Source organism: Cavia porcellus, unplaced genomic scaffold (assembly GCF_034190915.1).
Source record: "Cavia porcellus strain 051 isolate PalLab524CR breed Dunkin Hartley unplaced genomic scaffold, mCavPor4.1 scaffold_24, whole genome shotgun sequence".
Lineage (NCBI taxonomy): Eukaryota > Metazoa > Chordata > Mammalia > Rodentia > Caviidae > Cavia > Cavia porcellus.
Genome location: NW_026947507.1, coordinates 46,563,605 through 46,591,030, shown reverse-complemented (window position 1 = coordinate 46,591,030; position 27,426 = coordinate 46,563,605). Strand labels below are relative to the sequence as shown.

Here is a 27,426-nt window from a genome sequence, read left to right as displayed (position 1 = left end):
TCCTGCCTCAGTCTCCCAAGTGCTGTGATTATAGGCATGTGCTACCATGCCTAACCAAACACTTATTTTTCACTGGGGTCCCTGTGGAGCAGATATATCATATTTAACGTATCATATTCAACACAACGTCATCCCCAACAAGCCCAATTACTTAGCATTTTTTTCTCAAAGTTTTCTCTCTCTAACCTCCAGGCCTATGCTGCATTCTCAAACTTTTTTCTTTACCATCGACAAATAAATGCAATGGTTTTAAGTGCTCATCAAGGTACCAGGTTTTCATTTGATACCCATTCATGTTAATACTTGCAGCCTGAGGCCAGAGGATGCTGGTGCCCTCACTGAGGCATGCATATGCATCTGCTTTCCCAAGCCACCTCCTGAGGAAACTTCTCCCTGTCTCCTTAACACGCCAGCAGTCTGGGACTCAGATTCCCAGAGTGAGAGAGCTGGTATCCAATAGGTGAGAAGAGGGCCCTGGAAACAGGTGGTGCTTACTGAGAATTCAAGTAAGGGACTCACTGGGAATCTGTAGTTTGCATTCATACAACTGCCATCCATCCCAAGGAACCAGGAACCAGCCAGCCCGGAATAGTGAGAGGCCTGTAGTGAAACCTGGGGCCTTTGTCAGAGTGATGCTAGCCTGAATCCCTCCCTGCTCCTGGGAAAAGCCCTCAACTCTCTGAATCATTACTCATTTTTATTAAAGTTGGCATTTTCCCATAAGTACCAGCTGAAATGTCAGAACTTTGGGAAGCAAAAAAATCCAAAGGTGTCTGGTGGAAACATCCCTGGAAACAGATCAGAACTGCTCTGGCTAAAAGCTGGTACCAGGCAAGGTCAGAAGCTTGTGCCCCTGTGCCAGGAGTTCAGTGGAGCACAAGCTGCGGAGGTGACTGCCTTCTTACACAGGACTCTCCTACCACAGTCTCTCAAAAGCTGCAAGGGTTGTGTGCCTAGTACATTTATAAATTGGTCCTTTAATATTGTGTGTGTAGTTTATTCAGTGCATTGAAATCCATATTCAGAATATTTGCCATCTGATTTTTAAAACATCAAATCAATATAAAGACATTCCATCTTTGCTAACTACTTCCTGTGTTCCCTGGTAGCCATCTATGTATATTGAATTTAAATTGAACTAAAGACAATTCATTTTATATCAAGAGAAAGACAATTATAATTACGCTTTTCTGGCCTATGTTTTAAGATGCAATCATGTAATTGCACCATGTGTGCAAAACTTACAGAGAAATAGCATAGTTTCCCTGTCTCTCACCACGACAAGGAACATATAATCAACTTAACGCATTTAAGACAAAGCAAGAGTTGTTTGCATCTAGGAAAGCACGTGGATCATGAAAGGCAATGCAAGCGCGGGACTTAGAAACACTGAGCAGAGCTTCACCACTGCCTGGGCATAGCAGGTGTGGCCCTAGCGCTCACAGCTGGGCACAGCGTGCTCTGGACAGCTGCTGCAGGAGAGAGTTCCAGGAGCTGGGAGGCCCAGTGCTTAGGGCTGAGGGAGGGGTGTGCCTTGAGGCCCTTTGATGTCCCACTGGGGGAAGAAGCCTCTGGGACTAGATGGAAGGCCACGCCCTTCCTCCAGACCCAGGAAGATGCCTCGCTGAGGATGTGCAGGTCTGCATGTCAGACTGCAAATGGAACCAACAGGCCCCTGCCAGGGTGTGTGGTCAAACATCTGAGAGAGTTGGCTGCTGAGGAGGGCCAGGGCCTTACCTTGTCCGGGTCGGCAGTGGTGATCACCCACACACAGTGTGCATTGTCTTCATACTGAACCGGGTAGTTGGGGGAGGTGATGACGCCGCTGGGCCCGCGCAGATTGGACCCACATGTCCTTGCTGGAAAAAGACGGAGTCAGTGTTACACTTCACCATGGGGAACAGGCACCACCGTTTCTAAGGACTGCAGCTTAGCTCTCAACCTTCGCGATGGCAACAATTCATGGACTCAAGCTGGCGAGCGTAGTTTGCTCAGGCTTCAAGACCCTTGTTTGGAAACCTCCATATGTGCTAGAGATGCTTTAATATACGATGCTTGGAGGTGTGCGGGTGCTCGCAAGATGAGCTGATGGTCAGCTCCGTGGGTAATGTCAGAATGGAATCAGTCCCCTTCAAATCCTACTCTAAGAAAATAAACACATACAAGCAAACAAACAAAACCATTTGTATATATCCAGAGATTCTGCATGTTCCTGGAGGTAAACGTGGATGCGATGAGACATCACGCACAACACAGCTCACAGGGTTGGGGGTCCACGGCTGTCTTGGCCCCGGTGAACCCGAACAAGCCACTTCCACAGCACAGCTAAAGGAGCACAGGAAGGCATGGTTATTGCGAACTTCAGATGCTGAACTACAAATTGGCACCAATTACTTTATAGCACTGAGCAAATAAAACCTAAAACATAGCTGGAAGGTTAAAGAAAGAAAATAGAAATGGTGGCTCAACAAGCAAAAGGAGAATACTGTGTTCCATTTCTTCAAGTTGAAATGAAAGACCAAGTGGGGCGCAGAAAGATGTGAGTGTAGAAACAGTTCCATTTGGGATCTATAAGTACTTCAATCAACCTTTTATTCTAAACAGTTTTTTTCAAATCAATAAGGAAACTTTGAAAATCTAATGCCAGCCTGAGGTCTAGTTTTAATAATAATGATTTTAATAAGGCTCAAAATGAAAAAGAAAGACATTTTCAAGGAGTATGGGAGACCTATGCATTGTCATTCTGGACACAACACGTAAGACTGTCTGCCTGGTGAAGGGTGACCCTGGCCATGTCCTGTTCTGTGGTCCAGCTCTGCTTCAGACCAGTATTGCTGCTGAGACTCTTCCCGAATGAGGGGCTCCCTGTGGGACTGAGGAGCAAACACATTTATCTCATCCATGTGCACTGATGTGAGATGGTAACTGGGCATGGTGGTGCCCACCTGTAACCCACTGCAAGTTCTTCATTGTGTTACCAGTGATTACTAATCCACAGTTCTAATCTCCCATAAGACTCTGGATTTCTCAGCGTTTCCTTACCCCAAATGGGATGCCCTCCACAGCAGACAGAATCTTTACTCTCTTGGATGTTTGTGTAAAACTGAGCTGAGAGCCACAGGCATCTTCCTGGTTGCTTAGTGTTTACTACAGAAACATGCCATTAATGAATAAGTTTTTAAAATACTCGAATTCACCCTCCAAATGAACCACAGTTCAATGAAGATGGAGAAAAGATTGGTTCTCTGTTGGAAGGCCACCTGAAAACTGCATCCTGACGTGGACCCTCCCTACTCACAGCTCTGCCCAGGCTAACTGGTCTACCTTAGGAATGGTCAGGCATTTGAGGTGTGAACTCTCCCTACAGCACACTGAGCTCAGCAGTTTTAGAATACCTTAGACTAAAACATCACAAACACAGTGACTTTCTGTTACATTTTAACAGTTTATTCCATAACTAGTATTTATTCAAAGCTTAATATGGCCTTACTTAAATATTTTTTTTTTTTTTTGCTTTAATGATGAGTCAGTGTAATACACTGTTACTCTAAATGTGTCAAACTCTCTGAGAAATTGTTCTGGAGAACCACCACCACCGGTGCCTGCCCTCATCTTCCCAGCTGCCCCACATCTAGCCCTCTTCCTCCCCTGTTCCAGCTGCCAGCTTTGAAGCTGGCTTGACTTGATTTATTAAGAGAGCTCTGGTATTTCATGAAATTCATCTCACTCACTGCTTGGGGATGATAATTCGTAGCGATTGATGTTTGATTGAGCTGTTAAGTGTAAGATAGTCCAGGGAAGCAGCCTGTCCCCAGCATCCAAGCACACAGGTCATGGTCCTTCACACAGGGCAAGTCCTTCTGAGCGGTCTCTTTGGCCAAAATTTGTCAACTAGATCCTAAGAATATTTTGCATGCATCGTAACAATGTGCTATTTTTATTTCATTTAACATGCATTTTCTAGCCAGCTATCAACTATCTGAAGTGAAGTCAGTGCACATACTCAGGACAGAGGTTTTAGCCCATTTTGCTCATTTTTATAACTTGATTTTGGGAACAATTCCTGACATTTTTCAGTTTCTTCAGTGAACATCTTTTGAGCAGGTACAGCAACCTTAAACTTCCTGTGCTACTTCGTTCTAATTCTCCTCTTAGGGATCTCTGAAAAGGTCAGCTGGGGTCTCACCCCTCCTCCCCATCCTAATCATCCACTGCAACCCTGCGGGTACCCACGCCTGTGCTCAGCCACTGTGACTTTCCTTGCCAAGGAACTCACGAGGTCCTCAGGCAGGAGCACAACTAAAGAAACCCACTCTGATGCTAAGGGGACAATTTAGCGTCCTCTGAGGACAGGAACTTCTTCCCTTACAGTTCTATCCGAAATACATATCCAAATGGTCACAATCCCATTCTGGTAAGTAATCACAGTGTACTGGTGCCAAGGAAGCCTTTGCACGTCCCATCACTGAAAAGCAAAGTATGCACAGCTGAATATCACTTTTCAGTCCTGCCAGCGCCCTGGCCCTTGTCAAGATCTTGTGTGAATAGATTGAAAGAAACAAGCTTAATGACTGTCCTTGGATAACAACCATGACCTAATGCATAATCAATGTTACCCTTTGGACACAGCTCTATGCTTGTAAACTTAATCTCACTTCTATCTATATATTTTCAGCTAAAACTAGAACTCACAAAATGACACCTTGGAAGTGTGACACTATAAAAGGAAAGTGGACGGGAAGAAGACGATAAATCTGTTTTCAATGCCGATGTAAGGCCTCTGTCCACCTAATTGATGAGTATGTATTAAGTACAAAATACATTTCTCTCAAATGATTTATCTCATTTAATCTGAACAAATTACTTGTTTAAGTTCTGTTCCAGGAAATGCTCTATGTTCTTCAGGAATCATTCAATTAATCAAGCTCATGAAGGACAGGAATGTCTTAATCAAGTAAATTTAAATTCATAGCATATCAAGACACACATTTGAAGCTTTATTTCAAGCAAATTAATATTACGTTTCTTGTTTTATTTCTTGTATTTCTTTTATGTATATTTCTTGTATGGGAATTTATTATTGCATATAATAGTTAAAAGTAATATGGAGGAAAGTATTTACTCCTAAGTGACCTTAGAGATAAAAGGAATAAAGCACAAGAGTCAGAAACCAATAATTAATATTTCTCCAAAGTTAACAGAATTCAAAAACTAACTATTGTGTGTCAGGAATGTAGCTCAGGAGCACAAGCACCCACCTGGGAAGTGTAGCATCTTGAGTTCAACTTGTGGTACTAGAAAAAAATTAACTATTGTGTAAATGTCTCCCAGTCTTTGGAACTCAATCCAGGACCTTCACATTGAGCTGTATATCCAGGCCCAAGTTTTGCTTTTTCTTTTGACAGAGAATACTGCTAAGTCATGAAGTAGCCCAGGTTGGTCTTAAACTTGAGATCATTCTGTCTCCACCTACCATAATGATGAAATTACAGGCATGTACCACTATGCCTAGCTTGTGTGTCTATTTCTTTAAACCTCTGATATAGTAGCTATCTGGTCAATAATCAGTATGAGCCATAATTTTAGATTTGACACTGGATCTGTGACCTAGTGGAATGAATTACCTTTCAGAGGCAAACATTCTCTTTAGTAACTATTTCAAAGATCATTTCAGCATGGAAATTGGGGTGGGAATGAAAACACTTTATCACCTCCTAGCAGGTGACAAATCAGTGAGGTAAGGGTAATTCTGAGCCACCTAAGCTAGAATTCTAAAGCAATGCAAATTTTACCCCAGACACTTGCTGGCCCTGGTTAGCTTGCATGTGCGGATGGCTATGCTTGCAAACACCCCTTCACCTCTGTGCCCTTTCTACTAGGGGGGCAGCTCGAGGCACCATGGCCTGCGGGCGGGAGGAAAGGTTCCCTGCTTCAGCCTCCCCCTGTGTGTCGAGGACACCCTGGCCTCCACTGCTTCTTCATGTTCGCTTACTTTAAACATATTTTACTGCCGGTTAAAAATACTTACACACTTTTAAACTACTCATAGTGTTCACTCTGACGAAAGTTATAATAGTTGTTTTCATATCCCTAAACGGAATAAACATAATTTCAAATGAAATTGCTTGTATAGTTACTGAGCTACGACAACATCCATCTGTTTGGTAACAAGAAGGAAAGCTACTGTCTCGGCCTCCACTGTGTCGGGGTCACTGAGACTTCTCAAAGGCTGTAGTCAGCTGCCCTGGAATGGGATTGGCTGGGCAGGCCATCACTTGGCTGGAGACCCTCTGCCTGGATAGGCGCAAGGACCTGCCTCGCTGGACCCAGGGACCTGAAATGTATGCTGTCACAGAGTGCTCAGCATTCAGAAGCGAAGCTTTCCACTGCTCAGGAAATGGAGCTGAGATGAATGGCTGGCAGTGAATCAGGGACTTCACAAGTGATGCTGCTTTTTTACAGCTGATCATTATGGCGCAGAGGGTGGGAAGTGTACACAGAAAATGCTATTGTGACAGGAAATCTACTGAGAGCTAGGTAAATAGCCTGCAGTCCCTTTTGAGCAGGGACTGAAAAACTACATTTCGAGGTATCCACCTTCCTATACCCACAGACATCTGAAGTCATCTTGGGGAAGCAGGCTGCAGAGCTCTGCTTGTGAAAGCCTCTTTCAGCTGCTCGCTCGTGCATGAGTGGCAGTGGTGGACTCACACCCTCCAGGGCCATGTGAGTTGCTCACTGAGATGCTTCCCAGTGGCAGCTGGAGGGCGTGCGCGCTGCTGTCTGCAGCCTCCTCTTCACCACACCAGGTGCTGAGGGCTCTGAATGCTTGGGATGGAAGCAAGGCTGTGGGCAGGGTTCCAGCCATAGAGCAGGGTCATCCTCTGCAGCACGAGAGGATGCAGAGCTTACAGAGCGTGGCTGGCAGGGAGATGAGCTCTAAGTGCAAAGAACACTTTGGGTTCCTCTGCCATGGTATGAAAAGCCTAAAGGGAGTCAGGCATGCTGGTGTACAGGAAGGCTGAGGCAGGAGGATCACCTAGAAGCAACACTGAGACCCTGTCTCAGGAATAAGCAAGTGCGTACATTGGGGCTGAGAATGGCAAGTGTAGTTCAGGTTAGCCCAAGGCCCTGAGTCCCAGCCTAGTACTATAAAGAGGATGGGAGAAGGGGAGAAAAATGAGGAGAAGAAGGAGGAGGAGAAGAGCAGGAAAAAGAGAAAAGGGAAAGAACATAAAACATTTATAACAATTCTTATATCGATAGTATCTTTAAATTGCAATATTTTAGATGTTTGGTTTAAACAAAATGTTACTGAGTCTCCCTCTGCCTATTTTTCAAAGCTATGGAAAATGTCTGACAGCTGCCCATGAGACCTGTGTTTGTCCAGGTGGGAAGTAGCTAGATCCTTCTCAGGAGCAGCCCTGCCTGGAGCTCGGGACAGGAACATGGCCCAGTCATGGTGATGCACCCTGCTGGGTGGGGCCCTGATCAGCACCTGACTTAACCTTTTGGGCAATGTCCAGCCTCCCAGAGTTGGGGTGCATAGAGGGGCCCAGGGGCCACCACCCCAACTCTGACCCAGCAGTAATCACATGGGTGGCCTGGGCCTTAGCCACCTGCTCCCGGAATGTCCCCGTATTTTGCTTCTGGATGGTGGGGCTCCGGCTCTTCTGCAGAGAGAGGAATGGTGGAAGCCATGGCTGTGCTCTCTGGTCCCTGAGGTCACACGGTGTGGGTGCTCCCATGCAGGGACCTGCAGATACCACTAGCCCCTGACCCAGGGCATCCAGTCTGGGAGGTTGCTCTGTGTGGCCTCCAGGGAGGACAGAGAGAGGCCTCCAGGGAGGACAGATAGAGTCCTCCAAGAGGACTCCACTAGCGGAGAGCACTGACCATACCCAGGGCATAGCCTGCTCTCCTCCACTGCCTTTCTTCAGGGGTCCCACTCCAGCTCCAGCCCAGGGCTTTGGGAGCTGCACCCCCAAATCCACATGCATCTGTTCCCTCTGTACCCGCAGTACACAGTGGTACAGAGGCTGCCATGTGTGTGGATGGGCAGTGTGGCCGTCATGAGCTGGGCAGCTTCAGAGATGGGTGGTAACAGCTAGTGGAGGAGGAGACAGGAGACTCAGAGGCCTTGAACGGCTGTCAGGGGAAGTCTGCACCTCAAGGAGTCTGCGGCTGGGGACAGGGAAGGAGGGAGGCAGTCCCCAGCAGCAAAGGACCAAAGGACATTCCAGAAGGAGAGACACTCAACAGCTGCGGGGTGTTGTGAGGTCGGAAGCAGAGGCGGGAGTAAGAGCTAAGGGGGTGCGAAGGGAGGCTGGGGCAGGGCGACAGCAGGGAAGCAGAGTGGTCAGGAAAGGAGCTCGGAACTGTGTCACGGGGGAAGGAGACCAAGATGGTCTGTGTACTCCAAACGAAGCAAAACAAACAAAGAGCAGCTTGGTCTGCTCTCATCACAAAGCAATGGTGAGTGTGTAAGGAGCAGATGGGGGGCCCGGACATTGCACACCATACACACTCACTGGAACATCAACACTGCGTGTCCATTCATTCTAGGAGTAAACTGCTTTAGGGTGACATACCAGTCACCTTAAAATTCACATTCGGGAAATACCGACGGATTCAAAAGGAGGTTCCAGGTGATAGTGGAATCAAACTGTTTAAGTGCATTTTCATTTTAGTTATAATGTTAGTGTTGGAATCATGTAGGTTACGCCCTTTTTGTTAATAGCCAGACAGGAAAACAGGCTGAGAAGAGCACGGTTTGGCTGAAGTAGGAGGATGGTCTCATGGACACTTGACAGGCACCTCTTCTGTCCTGAGCACAGGCCAGCACAACGCATCGGCTGGGAAACACATTCTCAGGGATCACTGTCCCAGGAAGGTGAAAGCCATTGGCTGAGAGAGAGGCAGAGGCACCACCCCACGGGCCGCTGAGAGGACAGGAGCCCAGCACAGCCACTCTGCCTTTGAGGCCGAGAGCTGCCCTCTGGTATGGCCAGCCTGGACACTGGCATCTGGAGAGCAGAGTCTGAAGCCTCCTTCATGGACCAGAGGGAAGGAAGCCCAGCACACCGCTGGGGGCGCTGTCACAGGGCAGCCGGGGCTCTGCAAAATCTAGTGCCCAGCCGTGACATGAGAATCCCACTCCAGATCCCACACCGGAGCAGATGAGTCAGAGTGTCCTTCTCCAAGCAGCTCTGCTCCCTCCTGGGAGCCAAGAAATGGAGACCAGGGCTGGGCCTAGCCCCATGGGGAGGTGAAGAAATACTGCCCAGCAGAAAAGAGCAAAATCTTTGTCACTCACAGCAATGCAGATGGAACTGGCGGTCCTTATGCTAAGTGACAAACGCAGGCCACAGAAAGATAAGAAATAAAAATCAAAGGTGTGAAAATGTCTCCTATGTCACCCTGAACCCCTCCCAGTGTAACAAATGTATAGGAAAATAGGCTTGACAATTGTGTCACTTGGACTTTTCAAAACTAAAATAAGAAGACTATGGAAGAATAAATAATTGCTCTTTAGTAGAGGGAATAACACCGGGACCTCATGGTACTATGTAACAGGGAGGCTGGTGGCCCCACCCCCTCAGGGCTGGAAGGGGTGCAGTCCTTGTGAAAATGCAGTGATTTGGGTTCGGGTCAGAAAATGCACAAAGCAGTCAGCCAGTGAGGGCTGGAATGGCACAGCTGCGTGGACTTGGCTGAGCAAGGCAAGGTGCTTCTCTGTGACACAGCTCCCTTGAGCAGGAGACCCCTCCCCCAAGCCTCAGGCAGACAGAAGCTCCCAAGGGTGCAGTTCCTTGTTCTGGGCACCCGTGGTCAGGGTGGACCGCAGTGCCACGGGGGTTCTTTGTTCAGACGAAGTTGGAAATACATCTTAAAATGATTTCTTTTCACAAGGTGTAACTAACATGGACATCTTACAACTATTTGTTCTAAAAAGCCAATGGAAGGGATCGCATCGTTACATATGAAACTTTACTGTGGTGCTGTTCTCTCCTTGAAAACACCAGTTTGCACAGATTATTTTATTTGTCAAATTATTTTATTTGCTAAAACTAAACACTAGTGTCTCTTAAATCTATTACTATTTCCCATACTGAACCAGTCAAAATAATTTTCTCCTGTTTTATGATTTATAAGATTCTGGTAGAAATAATATACTGTATGGAAGTGACAAATTAATACTTTGGATTTTGTGCATTTTCTTTGAAGGTGTTAATGATGGTGACAAAGATTTGGCATTGTCAGTGCTGTCAAGGCTTCCTTAAGACACCAATAAAGTGGTAGCTTACAACCACACTAAGAAACTCCCTTTATTCTCATGAAATGAAACCTCAAGAATTCAACCCTGCTGCAGTGGGAAGGAGAGAAGTTCCAGATCCCCAGGCAGGCACACAGAGGTACCAAAGGGCCTGGTCATGCAGCACATATGCACACATCCTATCCTGGGCGCAGGAAGAGGGACCCTGAGGTACACCCAGGAGGCTGCGTGAGCTTGCAGTAGTGGTTTGCTTGTGTTGTTGCTGAAGTGTGAAAACACTAATGCTGCTGGAAATGTTCACCTCCTAACATGCTTCAAGAGTCTTTCTTCTTTAATCACATCAGGACCGACAAGTTCTTCTCTCTACAGACAGTACTTTACACTTAAGCCTCCTTAAACCTATGGATAAAGATGCCCCACCCTGAAGACACCAGACCACGGCTGACCAGGCACCTCACCTCGGCAGATGGGCCGGTGGTCACTCCATGCTGCCAGCGTCTCGGTCACTCTCTGGCACGTGATGGCCTTGGATCCCTGGATCACATAATTGTCCTCACAGGAGAACTGCACATTGGCACCAACCCTGGGCAGTAGAGAAACAGACAATCCAGTTACTCACAGACGCCGCCCTGCGAAAGGAGACAGTGAGGGGCCTCTGTGGTTTATCCCTCAAACACTCCCAGGTGGTCATGCTCAGAGCCAGGGGGCACCGAGCGAGGCTAGGGAGACAGGGCCAGAGGTGACTTGTTCTCTATCTCCTATAACAGCCAGAGAAGCTCAGGAACCCAGACTGGCATCTCCCAAACCAAGAAGAAGGCAAAGGTGGCCTCTCCAGGCACCAAAGTGCCCAAGAAGCAATGTGTGCGAAGGAATCACATGCTCAGACAACAGATCGAGGCTGGTTGTCATTCTGTTTGAATAAATGCCTTTCAAAAGCAAGGACTGAGAAAGTCCCAGCTGAGGAAGTGCCACAGTAAGGATGTATGCTCCTGTCACAAGCATTTATCATCTTCAGAAGGCCAGTGATATAATTCAAAAATGCATCTCACAGGAAAAGAACCTGTGAGAAGAGCGATCCATCCAACCTAGAGTCGGATGAAGAACTGCCATGGCAGCAGGCTAATCTGCAGACATGAAGCTGTAAAGCTGTAACCATTAACAGCCAGTCACCGCTGCACGGGTGTGAGAGGCAGGCTGAGAGGCATTGTCAGGTCTGGGCCCTTGCACCGCATCCTCTGGCACTAGCGGAATGCAGTTATGTCTCCCTCTCGGACAAGCCCACTATTACAAGGGGCTTTGCTGGGGGATCTGTCTGACACATCCAGGGTAGGGGCTTAGGGAGTAGAAAGTGTCACAGAGAAAAGTGCAAAGACACCTACATAGCACATGATGCTAACAGTGGGTCAGGATGAAAGGGGACACACGGACACGTCTGTCCTTGCTGACTGGAAAAATGTGCTGTGCTCGCGTGAACCTCACTTACTGGCAGCGTTTCTATGAATAGATATCAGAGAAGTAGAGTAGAACACTGACTGCAGGAGGCTGAGGAGGGAGAGGGATTGGGAAGTACTGGGCAAAGGACACAAAATCTCTCTTGGGAGAGGTGGGTCTCCTGGCCAGCACAGTGACTACAGTTAATAGCAACACATTACTCACCAGAGTGTTGCTGGCACAGATTTCAAATGTTCTCATCACACTAAAAATGTCAGGAGTTTGTAAAGTAAATAATATGATTTAACCTTTCCACAGCATATATGTATTTTAAAATATAATGCATGTGTGTCATAAATATATGCAATTCTTATTAATTTTAAAAGAGATCCTATTAACACTAATTGATATAATTTCTGGCAGAAGAGATTTATTCTCCAAAATAATACAGAAAATTACTCTTCATAAATTTGGAAGCAATAAAAATGCCCAGTAGGACCATGCTTGAATAAGTTATGTTCAGATATGTTTGAAAGAGTATAATGTTGCTATATAAAATATGAATGTAAGAACTCATGGGAATACATGACAGGAAAGAGCAAGTACAAAACTTCATACATCTATCAGTGAACTATATCGTGTCTACTACTACTTATAGGAAAAATACTTATGAAACTTGTTTTGTGAGTGATGCTATCAATCACTGAGGAGTGATCATTGCGTACGGTAAATATTTATTTTTAGAAATTTTTATTATAAGAGACACACATTACTTATTGACCCTCAATTCTCTCCCTTGCTTCCTGCACACTCATAGCATTCTGACCACTCTCTGAAGCGATTCTGAAGTCCTCTTTCATGAGCATCTCTGCTAGGTGTGATCAGAAATGCAGTGTGTCCTGCTGGGACGTGTCATCCTGCAGAAAGGCAGCTCCTGAAAGCACTGTACTGCACCTCATCAACCTCACTCACTGGATCTGTCATCATGAAACGGCCAGGTCATCCCCAAATTCAAAATGAACAGGGAGGTAAAGGTTTAGAATGGATTTAGGGTATCAAGTCAGTCGAGGGAGCACAATTAAAGACATTAGAGAAAGAGGACTCCCGGAAGTGCTTCCAAATGTGGCGAGAAGGGAGGGATGAGCATGATGTAATGGGAGGGAAGCATTGAGGGGATTTGTGGCTGTGTCTCTCACAGTCGCAATGTTTAAAATCTCAACTGTCCCCTATAATCCCTGATCACAGACTATATTTTTCTATATTCTCACAATTGTGTTACTTCTGATTTTATTACTTTACAACTTGAACTCAAAAGAAAGCTTAAGAAGCTACAATCAGGTTTCTCTTTTTCTCTTTCATTATGCTAGTAGCCATCTGTGATGGTGGAGGTTGTCTTTACTTGGACTGATGAGGGTTGAAAGATCCTTGCCTACATGGACTGGAAGGATCCTCTCAGAGCCCACCTGGCCTCTCAGGCTTAGCCCTTACTGTTCTGGAACCTTCTCTCAGGTGGCTGGGGAGAGCCTTCCATAATGATTCAAGCTTCTCTAACTTTAGAGCATTAACATCATTATCACAGCTACTCTCTGGATTTGATTGCAGGTTAGAGAATGGAGCCCAGGGAAACTCCTTTCCAGCAGCACAGACCCAGCCAGGCTGGGGCTAAAATGGGAGAGAACCCATCATCCAGCCTTTCAATTCAGTTTAGTGTCCTTTAGCACAGGTGTGCACTTCACTTCTAGTACAGTCATTCAGGTTTTCCCTGATTTTGATAACTGTTTGACATAATAATACTCAATAACATGTAGATTATCTAATTTGATGTCTTGAAAATATTCTTAGAAGAAAAATCATTGTTCATTAGCAAATAAATTCAGATCACTTTAATTATGCCATACTTTAGCCAACTCCTAATATTTGCAATTGTAAGAATGAATGAAAGGTGGTTTTGTATCAGCTCAAGACATGCTATGTGATAATCCTAAATACCCAAGGGGCAAAATTTAAGGTACACAGTGAAAGCAGAATGGCTTTCTTTCAAATAGAACACAATGGAGAAAAATGCAAGGTTCCCCTCAAGTCACAGCATTCTGAAACTACAGACTCAAATTCTGTTTCCTACAGACATTTTATTCATCACCGTCTACTTAATTTTCTGTACAGAGATTCTTCCCCAGGCAATGGAGTATCTTTAAATAGGTACAGTTCTGAACCAGCACAGTTATAAATATGTTTTTCTAGATAGTAGCTAGGGGGAGTGTTCAAGAACCACAGTGAATGTTTACATTTTTAAAAAGATTTATTACTGCAAAAGGAAAGGAATCCGTCCCCCTTCACCCCAAACTCCCAGCGCCTCATTCTTGCTGCTCTCTGCAGCGGCTCTGGAGTCCTCCTTCCTGAGAGTCTTTACTTCACTGTCCTGGCTGCCTCGGTCTCCTGAACAGAGAGAGTCAAAGCATTTCCCTTCCCTGGTCATCTTGGCTCCAGAGCTGGAAGTGTGTGGTGCTCAGGGTGAGTACTGTGGGTGAGGACGCACTTGATGGTTCTCTGCAAGCCAAGGGATGCACTGGGCACCCCGCTCACTGGGTGTTGGTTCACACTGGGTGTTGGGTAACACTTTGCGAAGACACTCATGGGGGAGCTCTTCCAGCAACGTGTGGGAAAGTGATAAAAACTCAGGAGAAGTGCATTGAAAGTGAGGCTAATACTCATTGGGGATTGATACCAATGTGTCTTCTACTGATTTTTTAAAATGTAAGTATGCACTAAATATTTTTTATCACACTTCATTTATGGTTTTGGCATTGATATTCACAATTATCTTTGTGAAAAAATATGATGTGACCTGAAAATTAAATTAGATCCCAAAATAGAGTTGCATTGATGCAGCTGTGATGTCCACTGTTTGCCATCTAGCAAGACTGTAGGGTCTGCAGTAGGGGCAAGCAGAGGTTTCCACAGTCCCCCTATCAACCTCAGCCCATGAAAGCTGGAATCCAGCACGCTTACTACACAATGGATCATTCTGAAGATGCATGCTTCCATGTGTTTTTATTTTAAATGGACTCTCCTCAATCGCATGTATTTATGAGGCACAGTGTGACATTTCAATTCACGTGTAATGGTCACCATGGGATAACCACAGGTAATGAGTTTACCCTAGATCTTTCTCATTGCTTTGTGCTGATAACTTTCAGAGTCTTTCCCACTGGCTATTTGGAAATGCTCAGTCAACAACTGTCCCCGCTGGTCATCCTGAATACAGACACTGTGCTTCTCTGCACAAGCTCCTGCGTCTGCCAGCCACCCTTTCACCTGGGCTGATGATGGATGGTCGGATGGATAGTTACACAGATAGACACATAGATACAAAAATGATCCACGAATAGATAGATCAAATTATGTATTTCTTTTAGGAAAGCCGGGCTCTAGCATACTTTAATACTCATAAGTAAAAAGTAATGGGTTTGTGAACATTTCACATCTCCAGCGAAGGGAGAAACACAACATCTGGGTCCTTCCTCTGGTAACAGGAAACGCTGTGATGTAGCTAAATGTTCCTCAGTGTCAAGCTCAAGTCGAGATTTGTGGCATTTGTCAGGACCCGGTGCGCGTGAGCTCTGTGGGGAATCACATTTTACTGTAAATGGGAAATCTGCTTAGCAAACTCCTCTTATGGGGTGGGTCAAGTCCAGAGGTGGTGTGAAGGATGGAGAGGAAGGATGTGTGTGTGTGTGCGTGAGCACACTTGAGTGTGTAATCCGTGTGTGTCTGTGTTTCCCTGTACTTCACTCACACCCAAGGACCTTGTACTCACAGGGGCCTGGGTATCCAGAAACCCTCCAGTCCCCAGAACTGTGTTCGGTGCAAATGGCCTGGCCAGGCGAGGGCCAGTGGCTGAAGCGTGGGTCCCAAAGGCAGCAGGATTAAGTTGTGGGTTCGAGGCTGTGGAAATCCTCCATTTCTGGCACACTTTGCACCCAGAGCACAGCAGGGGTGAAGGACAGAGCTGCTGGACAGAGCTGTGCATGTCAGGGCAGACTAGGGCTAGGGAGCCCGGGGGCTGGGGGAGCTCTAGGACCTAGCACCAAGCAGGAGTGGAGTGGGGTCCCCCATCGCCCACGGTGTGCCCTGCCCTGCCCTGGCCTTTCACAGTCTGGGTCCACAACAGACGTGGGCCTGATGAATCCGGACCCTTTGCCCTAAGGCTTGGAAGGGTGCAAGGGAAATGGTTGGAGGTGGACTGAGCAGAGGTCTCCGGTGAGGACCCGCTGGAGCCCCAGCTGTTCCCCTGCAGTCATCTACAGAGGCAGCGCCCTTGGGCCCGGGCTCAGCCTGCACCATCTCCGGCCTCTGCAGCTCCTTTCCTCCGCACCACTCTCCTCTGTTTCTCCCTCTTCCTCTCATCCTGTTTCTCACATTTTTACCTTTAAAACTCAGTTCCTTTCATAAACAATTAGCTATAAGTTTCTGAGAAAGGGGGTTAAAGAGTCCTTGAAAAGGGCATTAAAGGATTTTTTTGGTATTTTTTTAAGGAAAAGAAAACAATAAAATAATGGCATGAAATTTCAAAACAAGACTGTAGAAGAGTACCAATGATTGGTACTTTGCCTTTCTTCTGTTCTCCTCTTCCTCATCCCAGTTTCTCTTTCCTTTTGAACAGTTTCTTCTCATTTCACAACACCTATGGGACATGTGAATCCTATTTTTTTTTTTTCTAGCAGTTTCTCAATACCAGGGAGACAATACAATGTTTACACATGCGAGTCTGATCTATTTCTATTACAGGTATGGTCTCAAGGCCCATCCATTCACTTATAAAAGTCTCAAGTTTGTCCTTCTTTATGTCTGAGTAGTCTCCCTTGTATAAAAAGACCACATGTTCTTTATCCACTCCTCAGCTGATGAGCATTTGGGTTGTTTCTAAGACCTAAGTATTATAAATGGTACTGCAGAAACACAGGAATGTGTGTATCACTGTGCCATTGTTATAGACCAGCTAAGTTAGATGGAATATTATAGCAGTCAGAGGGCTGGGCCCTGGACGGAGCCAGCACCTAAGGCCAGACACTTTGTAGCTATGGGAGAGAGAAAGCACCAACTGCTGCAGGCCAGACCTCAAGACAAAAGACAAAATTGCAGTCCAACAACAAATGTCAGGGATTGACATTCTAAAGAGGTCCTTATCCACTGCGGAAGCCAGAAGGAGCCAGGACCCAGGCCCTGCAGTTAGAGGCCCTGTTCTGCATTCCTGTCTGCTTGCTGCATGACTTGTTCCCCCATTTGCTCCTAATTTCACCAATTTGACATGAGCCATTGTATGAATGGCTGACCATAGTTCTGTCCACCACTTACTCACCTGTTTTGTGAGTTCCCATTTTTCCCCACCTTGGACCGGCCTCACCTCCTGGTTTTGCTCTATAAAATTCTTAAAGAAGGCGAGGTCCTCGACAACCGACTCAGGACCCCTCACATACAGAAGCTTTCTTTCTCTCAATAAATAAATTCTTCTCTTAATCTCTATTGTTCCTAAATTCACTGGTCAATTTTAGAGAACCCAAACTTGAACCAGACATCTAGTAGGTTGGGAGTTTCTTTCCCCTATGTCAATATAATGTTTTAATTTTTTTCAGAAAGATACCCAGAAGGGGAAGAGCTGGGTAAAATAGGACCTATAATATCCGGGGTTTTTTTGGGGTGAGGATTGTTGTTATTGTTGTTTTGCTTTTTTTCTGAGGAATCTCCACACTGCTTTCCACAGTGGTCATACCAGTCTACATTCCCATGAACATCAGAGAAGGGGGCCTTTATTCCACAGCCCCTCCAGCTCCATCATTATTGCCAATCACATGATACTACACATAAAGGACACAAAAACTCCACCAAAAGACTTCTAGGGTTACTAACCAAACTCAGCAGTGTATCTGGATACAGTCAGTACTCCAAAATCATTAACATTCCATTACACAAACAACAAACTCACTGAGTGAGAAATTAGGGAAACTATAGCCTTCACAATAGCATAAAAAATTGAAGTACTCAGGAATCAATCAAATGAAGGAAGTAAAGGACCTATACAGCCAAAGCCACAGTTCTCTGAAAAAGGAGATCAAAGAGATATTTAAAAATGGAATGACATCCTTTGCTCAAGAATAGGAAGAACCAGCATTGTGAAAATGGCTACCCTCCCAAAACTGTTATATAGATTTAATGCAATGCCAATCAAAATACCACTAACATACCTCACAGGTCTAGAGAAAATAGTCCTAAAATTCATCAGGAAGCAGAAGAGACCTAGAATAGCAGAGGAAATTCTGGGCAACAGAGGCAAGGCAGGAGACATTACAGTCCCTGACTTGAAGTTATACTACAAAGCTATTGTCATAAAATCAGCATGGCACTGGCAAAAACAAAAATACAGACCTGAAGATCAATGGAACAGAATAGAAGATGCAAGACACAACACAAACACAGGCACCTCATCTTTGACAAAGGGGCCAAACATACTCATTGGCAGAAAGAGCTTCTTTAACAAGTGGTGTGGGAAAAACTGGCTTTCTGCATACCGAAGACTGAAACTAGACCCATGTCTATTACTATACACCAAAGTCAAAATGCATCAAAAATCTAAATATTAAAACAGCAACTTTTTAACAACAACAACAACAAAAAAATGAATTTCATCCAAGCAAGGAAAGGTTGGGGGAGAAACTGGGGACCACAGCCAGCACTGTTCACCTTCTTCAGACATTCCCTCAAGCCTTAATCTCCACGCAAGATCTCCTCACACCTGACATCAGGTGCTAAAGAATACACACCAAGTGCTGGGCTTCTCACTCTGCAGGTGAAACAGAACCAGGGCCTCAGGACAGCAGGAAATGCACCTGGTTTTGCCACCTCTCACTCCTGGGCTCCAGCCCTTCCTGCAGGGCAGCCCCAGGAGCTCCTGGGCGGGGAATTCTCTCCAAGAGTCAGGGCACTGCCTGGGGGTATCAGTGAGAAAATGACTCACTTGGCCCTCAGAGAAAACTTAAGAGAAATCACTATGGGAAATAAATTGGAGTCACGCCATGGTGCTTTTCCCCCAAAGTAAGACTTTGACGTTGACCCCACCACAGCGAAGCCCTGCTAGAGGGGAGACCCTGAGGTGGTACCACAGCGGAGCCAGCACGGGGGAAGGGTGGAACACACACACTTGCATGCAGGCACACAAACACGTGTGCACACAAGCATGAAGGTCATATCTGTGAGACGTGGAAGTCCCTTTAGAGTCCAGTGCTGTGAACCTTGCCAATAATTAAGAAGCAAAGGAGACAGCTTTAAACACCTGAAGGCCAAGGCCCCTGTGCAGTCACATTTACAAGGCAGAAGGTCTCATGGGGGTGGCAGGGAGGTGTGGACAGGAGTCCCTGTGGGTGCAGCTTCTGGTTTAACAGGTGAAAACAGTTTTGGATTCACATAGTTGTGAGGATCCTGCAATGATGCAAATTAACTCAATGTCCCGGATCACACGCCACAAATGAAGAGGATGAATGTTATGCTATACACATTTTACTACAGTTTCGAGTTTTAAAGCCTCCTAATGCCCAGTCCACATCTGTTGAGCAGTTAGATTATTTGGAGGGAGAGGAATGTGGCTAATGGAAGTGTTAGAAGCCCAGGAAAGTCATACTATCTCCCGCTCAGTGTAGATCAAGGAGGACAAAAGTTCCCTCCCTTCCTCTCTTCCACTCCTCTCTGATGGAGGCACAGAGTGAAAGGAAATGAAGTAACCTGAGATCCTGAGGCATTTTTAAAGGAGTCCAAGCCTTAGAGAGCAGGGAATGTGGCCCCAAACAAAGGCATTGGTGGCTATTTAACTAGGAGGCTTGGTGAAAGAGTTTTGCTCTAGTATACATTACTATACTGTTATGGCGGTGGTCTAACGTGGTGGAGGGCCAAGGTGGGAAAGCCTACCACTTCCTGCTTCTTCCTCAGCCTTAACTGCAACTTCCCTTCTTGTTTGCATGTGAAGAAAACTCCAATCAGCTCCTCACCCATCCTCAATGCCCACCCTAAGTACCATCCCTGCTCAGAGGTTACCTACGACCTACACCCCACATTCTGATGGAAGGAGACAGCGCAGCCACCATGAGTCATGTGCTCCTTCCCGTGTCCTCATCTCAATAAACCTGTTCATTTTGTACTTTTGCTTTTCTATTGCACCAGAAAATTCTTTCACTTGGTACTGTTTTGAGGTTGGCGGTGATCTCCTCACCTCCTGCTTTGGCCTCAGAGTCTGCAGTACACTGAATGCAACCACAACTCCTGCCTGGTCCTATTCTAAAGCTGATGATGACAAAAACGTGATTCAGCACTGATCTTTGCATCACGGCGCGGCCAGTGAGCAATTGTATCTTCTGTTCCAACCCGTTCTTTTGCAGACAAAGACCCAAGCAATAAAGAACTCATGGTAAGAAGGTTATTTTAAGATCAATATTATAGTCACTATGCAATGATTATATGCAGTGAATTTATTCATCAGTGACCCTGTCCACATTTTAACAAGTTAATATATGCTTAAATATCAGTGATCTATTTTCCCAGCTCTCCAGTTCTCCACAATTATTTAAGTGGATATTTTACTTTGATGAAATGCTATCTTGAGTACTGAGAAGACTGTGGGAGATGGAGGAGAGTATTCCCAAGTCCTCTCCAGAGGAGTCTTTTTGGAATCAGCTTTAGCGAGATAAATAAAATCTGCACCATCCACGCTGTGCCCTTTTGCAAAGGGAAGTACAAGTTTGAACGGGGTGAAGGAGGGAATGAGGGCGGTACCCTGTTGGTCACCCAGCCAGGAATCTTTGGGAGAGCAGCAGTGACCCTCAGACCCTCTTCTCAGGCCAGTTCCGAACCTCAGTGGTGGTGAGCCTCAGGGCTCCATGCCTGCCTTCGGGTCAGGGTGCAGAGCGTGGGCCCAGCCTCAGGCTTCTTTTGGGTCCCAGGATGGTCTCCCACGAGGTTCCTGCTGCCATGTGAGCAGAGGTGACCACAAACTTGCGGTAGGTGCCTCCTGTACCTCACTGCCATGCAGCTGAGGGGCAAGGAAGCCAGCCAGGGAGCCAGAGCTGGCCACAGAAACAGGGAATGGCTGGGCTCTGAGAACAGACAGATGTCTCCTGGACTCCCAGTTAAGCTCCTGGGAGAGAACTGCACCCCACAAGGAGCTACATGCTTCTGACAAGGGAGCCCATGTGTGCTCAGCCTTTTCTGTGGCTTCTAGTGAAGTTACCAAATTTTATTAATGAAACCTCAGAAAGATAAAGCTAACAGGAAAACATCCAATACAGCCTCACTTCTAAACTGCAGAAGCTTATTTTACTAGTAAATTTAAATTGACAGGCAACAACAGAAATGTCTTAAGGGAGCAATACCAGCACCCATACTTTCTTCTGATTATAAAGAAGAGCAGTGATGTGCATGTATGATCCAGCACATACTAAGCCTCCCTGCCTAATTCTGGACATGGAATGAAAACCAATAGCTTCTTATTCGAGCAGTGTCTTTCTGAAAATTTACTTATGTATAAATCAAAACTCTGCGTATCCAGGCAACGTTATCATTGCCTTACATAGTGTAAAAATATTTTTTTTCCTAAAGAAAAGTAAAAATAGGGCTGGGGATGTAGTTCAGCGGCAGAGGGCTTGCTGAATGTTAGAGTATTCTGATGCAATAGAGAAGCAAAAGGTACAGAATGAACAGGTATATTGAGTTGAGGATGTGGAAAGGTGCACGCAAACTATGGTGGCTGGGCTGGCTCCTTTGCCCAGATACAGAGAGGCACAGGGTTATATGACCTCCGATTGGAAGTGCCCTCTAATGGGGCAGGCATTGATGATGTGTGAAGAACCAATTGGAATTCTCTGTGTGTGCAAACAGGAAGGAGAGTTGCAATTAGGGCTGAGGAAGAAGCAGGAAGTGGTAGGCCTTCCACCACATTAGACTGCCACCATAACTGTACAGTGCGAGGGCAAGAACCTTTCACCTAGAATGCACCAAGCCTGAATTCAATCCCCAGTACCAGCAAAAAAAAAAGGTTAAAAAAAGATTATTTGACAGTTAATTAATAAATGCTTTGGGCCAGACATTGCCAGGCACTAGTGATGTGACAATGAATGGCAAAGTCCTTGCCCATGGCGCTCACTGTGTGCGGATGTCAGGAACCAACCTGCGCCAGATGAACCGGGATGAGATGGTGAGTGGAGTAGGGCATATCATTCCCAGAGGTGCTCAGTGCTGGGATGTTCAAGGACAGCTCAGTGGTCCTGAGGAGGGGAAACCAGACTGGATGTGACCCGGGGCAGCAGCCACAGGAGGAGGAACCCAGGTCATGTGGGTCAGCACTGCTCTGTAGGACTGAAGAAGGCACTGCACTCTGGGAACCAAACAAGAGGGTTCTGGGAGCAAATGAGAGTGCAGGGGCACAGTGGGAGGAGGGCACAGACACTGAGTGTCAGTCTCTGCTTCTGATTATGGGGGATCATCCAGCTTGACAGAGAAATGACCAAGCCATCCAAACAGGTCTAGACAGAAGGATGGAGCTAAGCACAAAGAGCTCTGCATTTATGTGTGTGTGGTGCATGACCAGTGAATGAAATATTCCAGCCTTTACCTAAAGAGAAGCAGGAAGCTCAGCTGCCACTGAACTGGACGCCACCTGTTTAACGGATGATGGATAAGCCCTGTGCTCCAAGAGAAGGGCGACAACCCAGTGTGAAAACACAGCAAGCGGCATCCATCAGGAGATGTGGATCGCTGAGCTGTTTGCTTCTCCCCGATTATATGAGTTTTCCCACGTGCACCTCGGTTTCTCCTTCCATTTAATGATAAATAATTTCATTTGACATCACCATACATCACATTTGCAAAATAAAATGAAAATACCTGAATGGAGCAGAAAGAAATGCTGGTCCACCAGAGTGATGGCCCTCGGCAGGATGGGCTCCAAGCGGGCGCCAGTGACAGAGCTTAAACATTTAGTTTTATGTCATGACTATTCTTCTTCCTGCCTCTACCTCCCCATTTTGCCACAGATCATGTCTCTCCCAAACAGTTGTTCATACATTTTCTGACCAGCACTGATGAACTGAATTGGCTTTGGAAAGTACTAATGAGGCTCTGATTTTATAACCCTAGGGACAGACTTGTTAGCTTGAATTTAATCCAATTCGACAGGAAAAGTGTCTGCCCTAAGCTGGGCAGAGTAATAAGAAATAACATCAATAAGGCCTGGCCCCTTTGCTTCAGGACCTCATGATTTCCCAAGATGACAGAATCATTAGCACCGCAAACACTAGGTTCTCTCAGGAGGGCATTTGCAGTACGGGGAGGAGAGGCTGAGTGAGAGTGGGCGCTGAGGGACCAGGTGGGCACAAGCTCTGCTTCACAAAGAATTTGCAGCCCAGGGGCAGCCCAGGAGCACCCTGAAGCAGGCTGACCCCATTTGGGGTAGCCAGGCATCTGCTTCTACAGGAGCTTGGGGGCGCTGGTGAGCAAGGTGGGAAATAGCTGTGCACTTTTCCTGTCTCGGCCTCTCAGAGTGCTAGGATGAAAGGCCTAACCTGCTACCCCTGGCTTAAGGATAGATTTCAGGATTAGAAATTACATACATAAAGAATCGGTTGCAGTGTGGACCCCAGCCAAGTGAACGTGACACCCACCTTTATGGTCAGTTTAACCCAAGCAGCTGTCTGCATAGCAGACAGCTTGGAAGTCACATAGCTTAGAAGCCGAGCTCACATGGACTCCGAACTCCTCTGGACTTGTCGCCCTCCACTTTGGGGAGTCCACAGGCTGACACCCTATCCAGTGGTCAGGCATGAAAGTGGAAGACCCAAAGACATAAAATTATTCTTGGTACAGTCCATCCATGTCCTCGGGAGCCAGCACAGTCTTGAGCTCTAGCCCAGCCCTGCCTAGGCATAGGGGTTACAGCTGCTGAGTTAGTTAGAGATATTACAGGCTGTGAGACAGGGCTGGGTCCCCCAGGAGCCAGTACATAATCCCAGAAACCTTACAAGTGTAGGGGAGACAGAACCCTATTGTGGGCCTGCCTCAAGACAAAAGATCAAACAAATGCACCCATACCCTAAGGATTGGGATTCCATATAGGTCTCTATCACCCTGAGGAAGTCAGGAGTCACTATTCCAACCCCTACACAAGAATCACTGCTCCATAAGCATATCCACTTTCCACATGACTTACTTCCCCACTTGTCCCCTATTTAATCACTTTTACCTGAACAATTAATCTTATTGGCTAACTATAGTTCTGTCCTACCTTATGCCCACCTTTTGAGTTCCCTTTTTCCCCACTTTGAACCCATCTCACTCCATGATTTTACTCTATAAAAGTCTCTAGAAAAGACAGAGTCCCTAGCAACCTGCTTGGGACCCCTTCTATCTCTCTCAGACAGAGGCTTTCTTTCTCTCAATAAATATATTCTGCTCTTAACCTCTGTTGTTCCTAAAATTCATTCTTCAATTTTAGAGAACATGAACTCGTACCTGATAAAGTAGGTTGGGAGTTTTGTTTCCCTATATCACAAGGGGTCTTGGGGGCAATGCTCTGGGCTTCAGTAGTTCTGCTTGTAAAGGGAGGTAATTATATCTCCTTGGACTGTGCATGGTTGCATACGAAATAGACTGATGGATATCAGGCTTCGTCTATGAACTCCCCAGCCCCAGTGAATCCTCCTCCTTCATATATTGTGTCTGATTTACCATCCATCTTACTGAGAAATACTCAGTTCCAGGGAATTACTGTCTTTTAAACAGTGGTTCAGAGGACAGTTTAGAATACCATCAGAACACTGTCCTTAAACTGAATTGAATTTGAATTTGAATAAGAACGCTCTGTGTTTTACACTTCATTTACTTTGAATACTTTATAGATAACACAGGGGTTAATCTTTAGATTGCCCATGGAGAAAAAAGATTTCCAGGAAACAATAGCAATACAAATAAAATGGGATGAGGAATATTTTACCAACTTAATAAAGTGAGCTTTTTTTCACAGAAAATAGTCCTAAATTACATATAATTACAGTACTAAAAGCAAATGAATTTACCCACTCATCTTGACCATGTCGGTCATTAGCATGGATTATATGTTAGTCATTAGCTTTTATTATAAGAATTTAGAAAGAATTGAATGAGTTTTCATTAAAAACAATCTCAGAAACATGGTAAGCAATTAACAGTATCCTCCTGTGGTGATAAACATAAACTCCTGCTGGGAACTCATCACGTGCCAGGGATGCTCTCATGTGGTCCCACCTGAGGAATATTTGGCACATGTACCAGGGGTGTTCCAAGCATTTGCATGCAGACCCACCTTTGTTCCACTGTCAGAGGAAATAGTGGGTTCAATTAGCGAGTGCATATAGACCATGCACATCTAATGCCCATGTCACTCTGCTGTCCCAAGGTCAGATCCCTGCCAGCATGGATAGCACTCAACCCAAGCCAGCCTCAGTACAGAGTGACAGTGCAGCAAACGCTGAGTAGGCTTTTCCTTTTCACTCCTTGTCTGCTGGATGCTAACAATAGGCAGCTTGCCTACCAGGTGAGTCTCTTCCCAAGTGCAGTCCCTGACTCCTGAGAGCACAGTCTCAAAGCACCGTAAGAACAAAGGTATGAAAATTATGGCCACAGTAGCACAGAGGCTGCCCTGATTTTTCACTGTGTAATTCTTTACACCAGTGTTGTGAAAGTGATGCTGGCTGGGAACAGCGGGAGGTTGCTAACCACAGCCAGGTGACAGCTTTCTGCTTGGCAGAGCAAGAGCTGCTGAAGATCTTTGAGGAAGCAGGAACTGGGTTTGGTTTGAACACCACCTCATGTGTGAGGACAGGAAGCCACTGCAGTGCACTGTGCGGTCTCAGGGATGCCTGGGGGAAAACTCTACAATATCTAATTTGTGAGAAAAAAATAGCTGCTTTTCTCCCCACTGAATACGTCTTTATTTAAAAGATTGTCTATCATTGCTAAGATTTGAGAATTTGTCTGATAGTTTCTTAAAAATGAATGAATCCATCTTTTACTTCAAAGAAGGTGACACAATTTATAGTCAGTGACATTAGTGTTTTGTGATAAAAATTAGAAATTTTTGAAATTTGTGTCTGCCACCATGAGTTTGACAGTTTCTCAATATGCTTCGAAGATTTTTCTGATAAGATAATTTGTAACATTATCAAGAATATTACCAAGGGAAAAGGGGGTATTTGATAACATAAAGGCTCTGAATTTAACAACAAAAGCACAGTGTTATGGCTTGGGTCTAGATGTACCCCCAAAGCTTTGCATGGTCATAGGTGGGACTTTTGCAGAGATGGGTGGATGTAGAGTGTGAGACCCTGAGGTTGATTCATGGTGCAATGCTAGGATCAAGGGCCCAAGGACTAAATGTATGAGTATTACCCACCCTGAGAACCATGGATAAGATATAAGGGTTAGGAGGAATATAATCGCCCCTTGCTCACTTGCTTCTGCTTGCTATGAACTCCATGAACTGTTTCTCCTTTGCAGTTCTCCTCCACTATGTCATTCTGCCCTGGAGCCAGCTTACTTTGGACTGAAACCTCTGCAAATTGTGAGCTAAATAAACCTTTTCCCCTTTAATTCTGGGTGTAGGTATTTTGTCTTGACAATGAGAAAAGTGACTAAGACACATACTAATTTTTAATACATTAACAGAGTTTCAAAGTATATGAAGCTTAGATTGATGAAGATGCAATGACAAATAGACAAGCCCACAATTCTAGCTGAAGATTTATGCACATCCATCCTCAGAACAGATGGAACAAAATCAGAAAAGACAATAATCTCATCTTGGAGGACCTGAGTAGTAGCTGTGACTTAATAGACACTTAAAGAACATTTTTCTCAACAGTACTATATGGGTTCTTTTCAAAGTCACAAAGGACATTTAACAAGGTATAGCATATTCTCTGCCATGAAGCAGTCCTCAGCAAATTTGAATAGATTTGAGTCATACAAAGTGCATTGTCTAACCACAGTAATCCTTGGAGAAATTCTCAGACATTTGGAAGTTAAACAGAACACTTGTACACTCTCTATGGAACCGAAGAGGAAATATAAAGGGAGATGGAATGTAGTTTGAACTGCGTGAAAACTAAAACTAAAACAGCAATAGCAGCAACAAAACCCCAGCAACATATCCAAGTTCCCAGAAGGGCACCAAAGCAGTTATCAGAGGGAAATTCATAGCCCTAACCATTCTCCTTAAAAAAACAAAACAATGGCCTTAATCACTGATTGCAGCTTTAATCTTAAGGAACTAGACAAATATAAACAAAAAGAAGTCCAAAATAATCAGAATAATGTGGGTCCTTCCTGTTCCATGCACTCGAGTCTTAGAAGCCAGCCCTAGTGAAATCCGGCTTCTCTGTGGCATTCTGCTCCTGTTCTCTCAACTTTCTGATTCTCCTCTAGAGAACACCTTTCAAAAAATTATAAATCACTTGCATAAGAGTCCCCAGCTCAAGCTGTCTCAAGGGGATTTGAGCAAAACCATGGATTGCTCCGTACATGGGAGCCAGCTGGTGGCTGTGGAAGCTGGTATGATCAGGGTGCTGCTTACAGGGCCGTGGCTCAGATGCAGCTGAAGTGTGCTCTAAGGCCACAGGTGCTGACACTGGATTGTTGGTGGGGAATAA

At 45.5% G+C, this 27,426-nt stretch overlaps 1 protein-coding gene across 2 annotated transcripts in view; it reads right to left on the bottom strand.

Annotated features, from left to right (window-relative positions):
• Csmd1 (CUB and Sushi multiple domains 1) overlaps positions 1-27,426 on the bottom strand; it is a 1,477,900-nt gene that overhangs the window by 366,756 nt on the left and 1,083,718 nt on the right. For both annotated transcript variants that reach the window (XM_063234987.1, XM_063234988.1), the window contains exons 9-10: positions 10,735-10,859; positions 1,738-1,859 (exon numbers count right to left, since the gene is read on the bottom strand). In XM_063234987.1, coding sequence (XP_063091057.1) covers positions 1,738-1,859; positions 10,735-10,859 — 247 coding nt within the window. The remainder of the gene's footprint in view (positions 1-1,737; positions 1,860-10,734; positions 10,860-27,426) is intronic.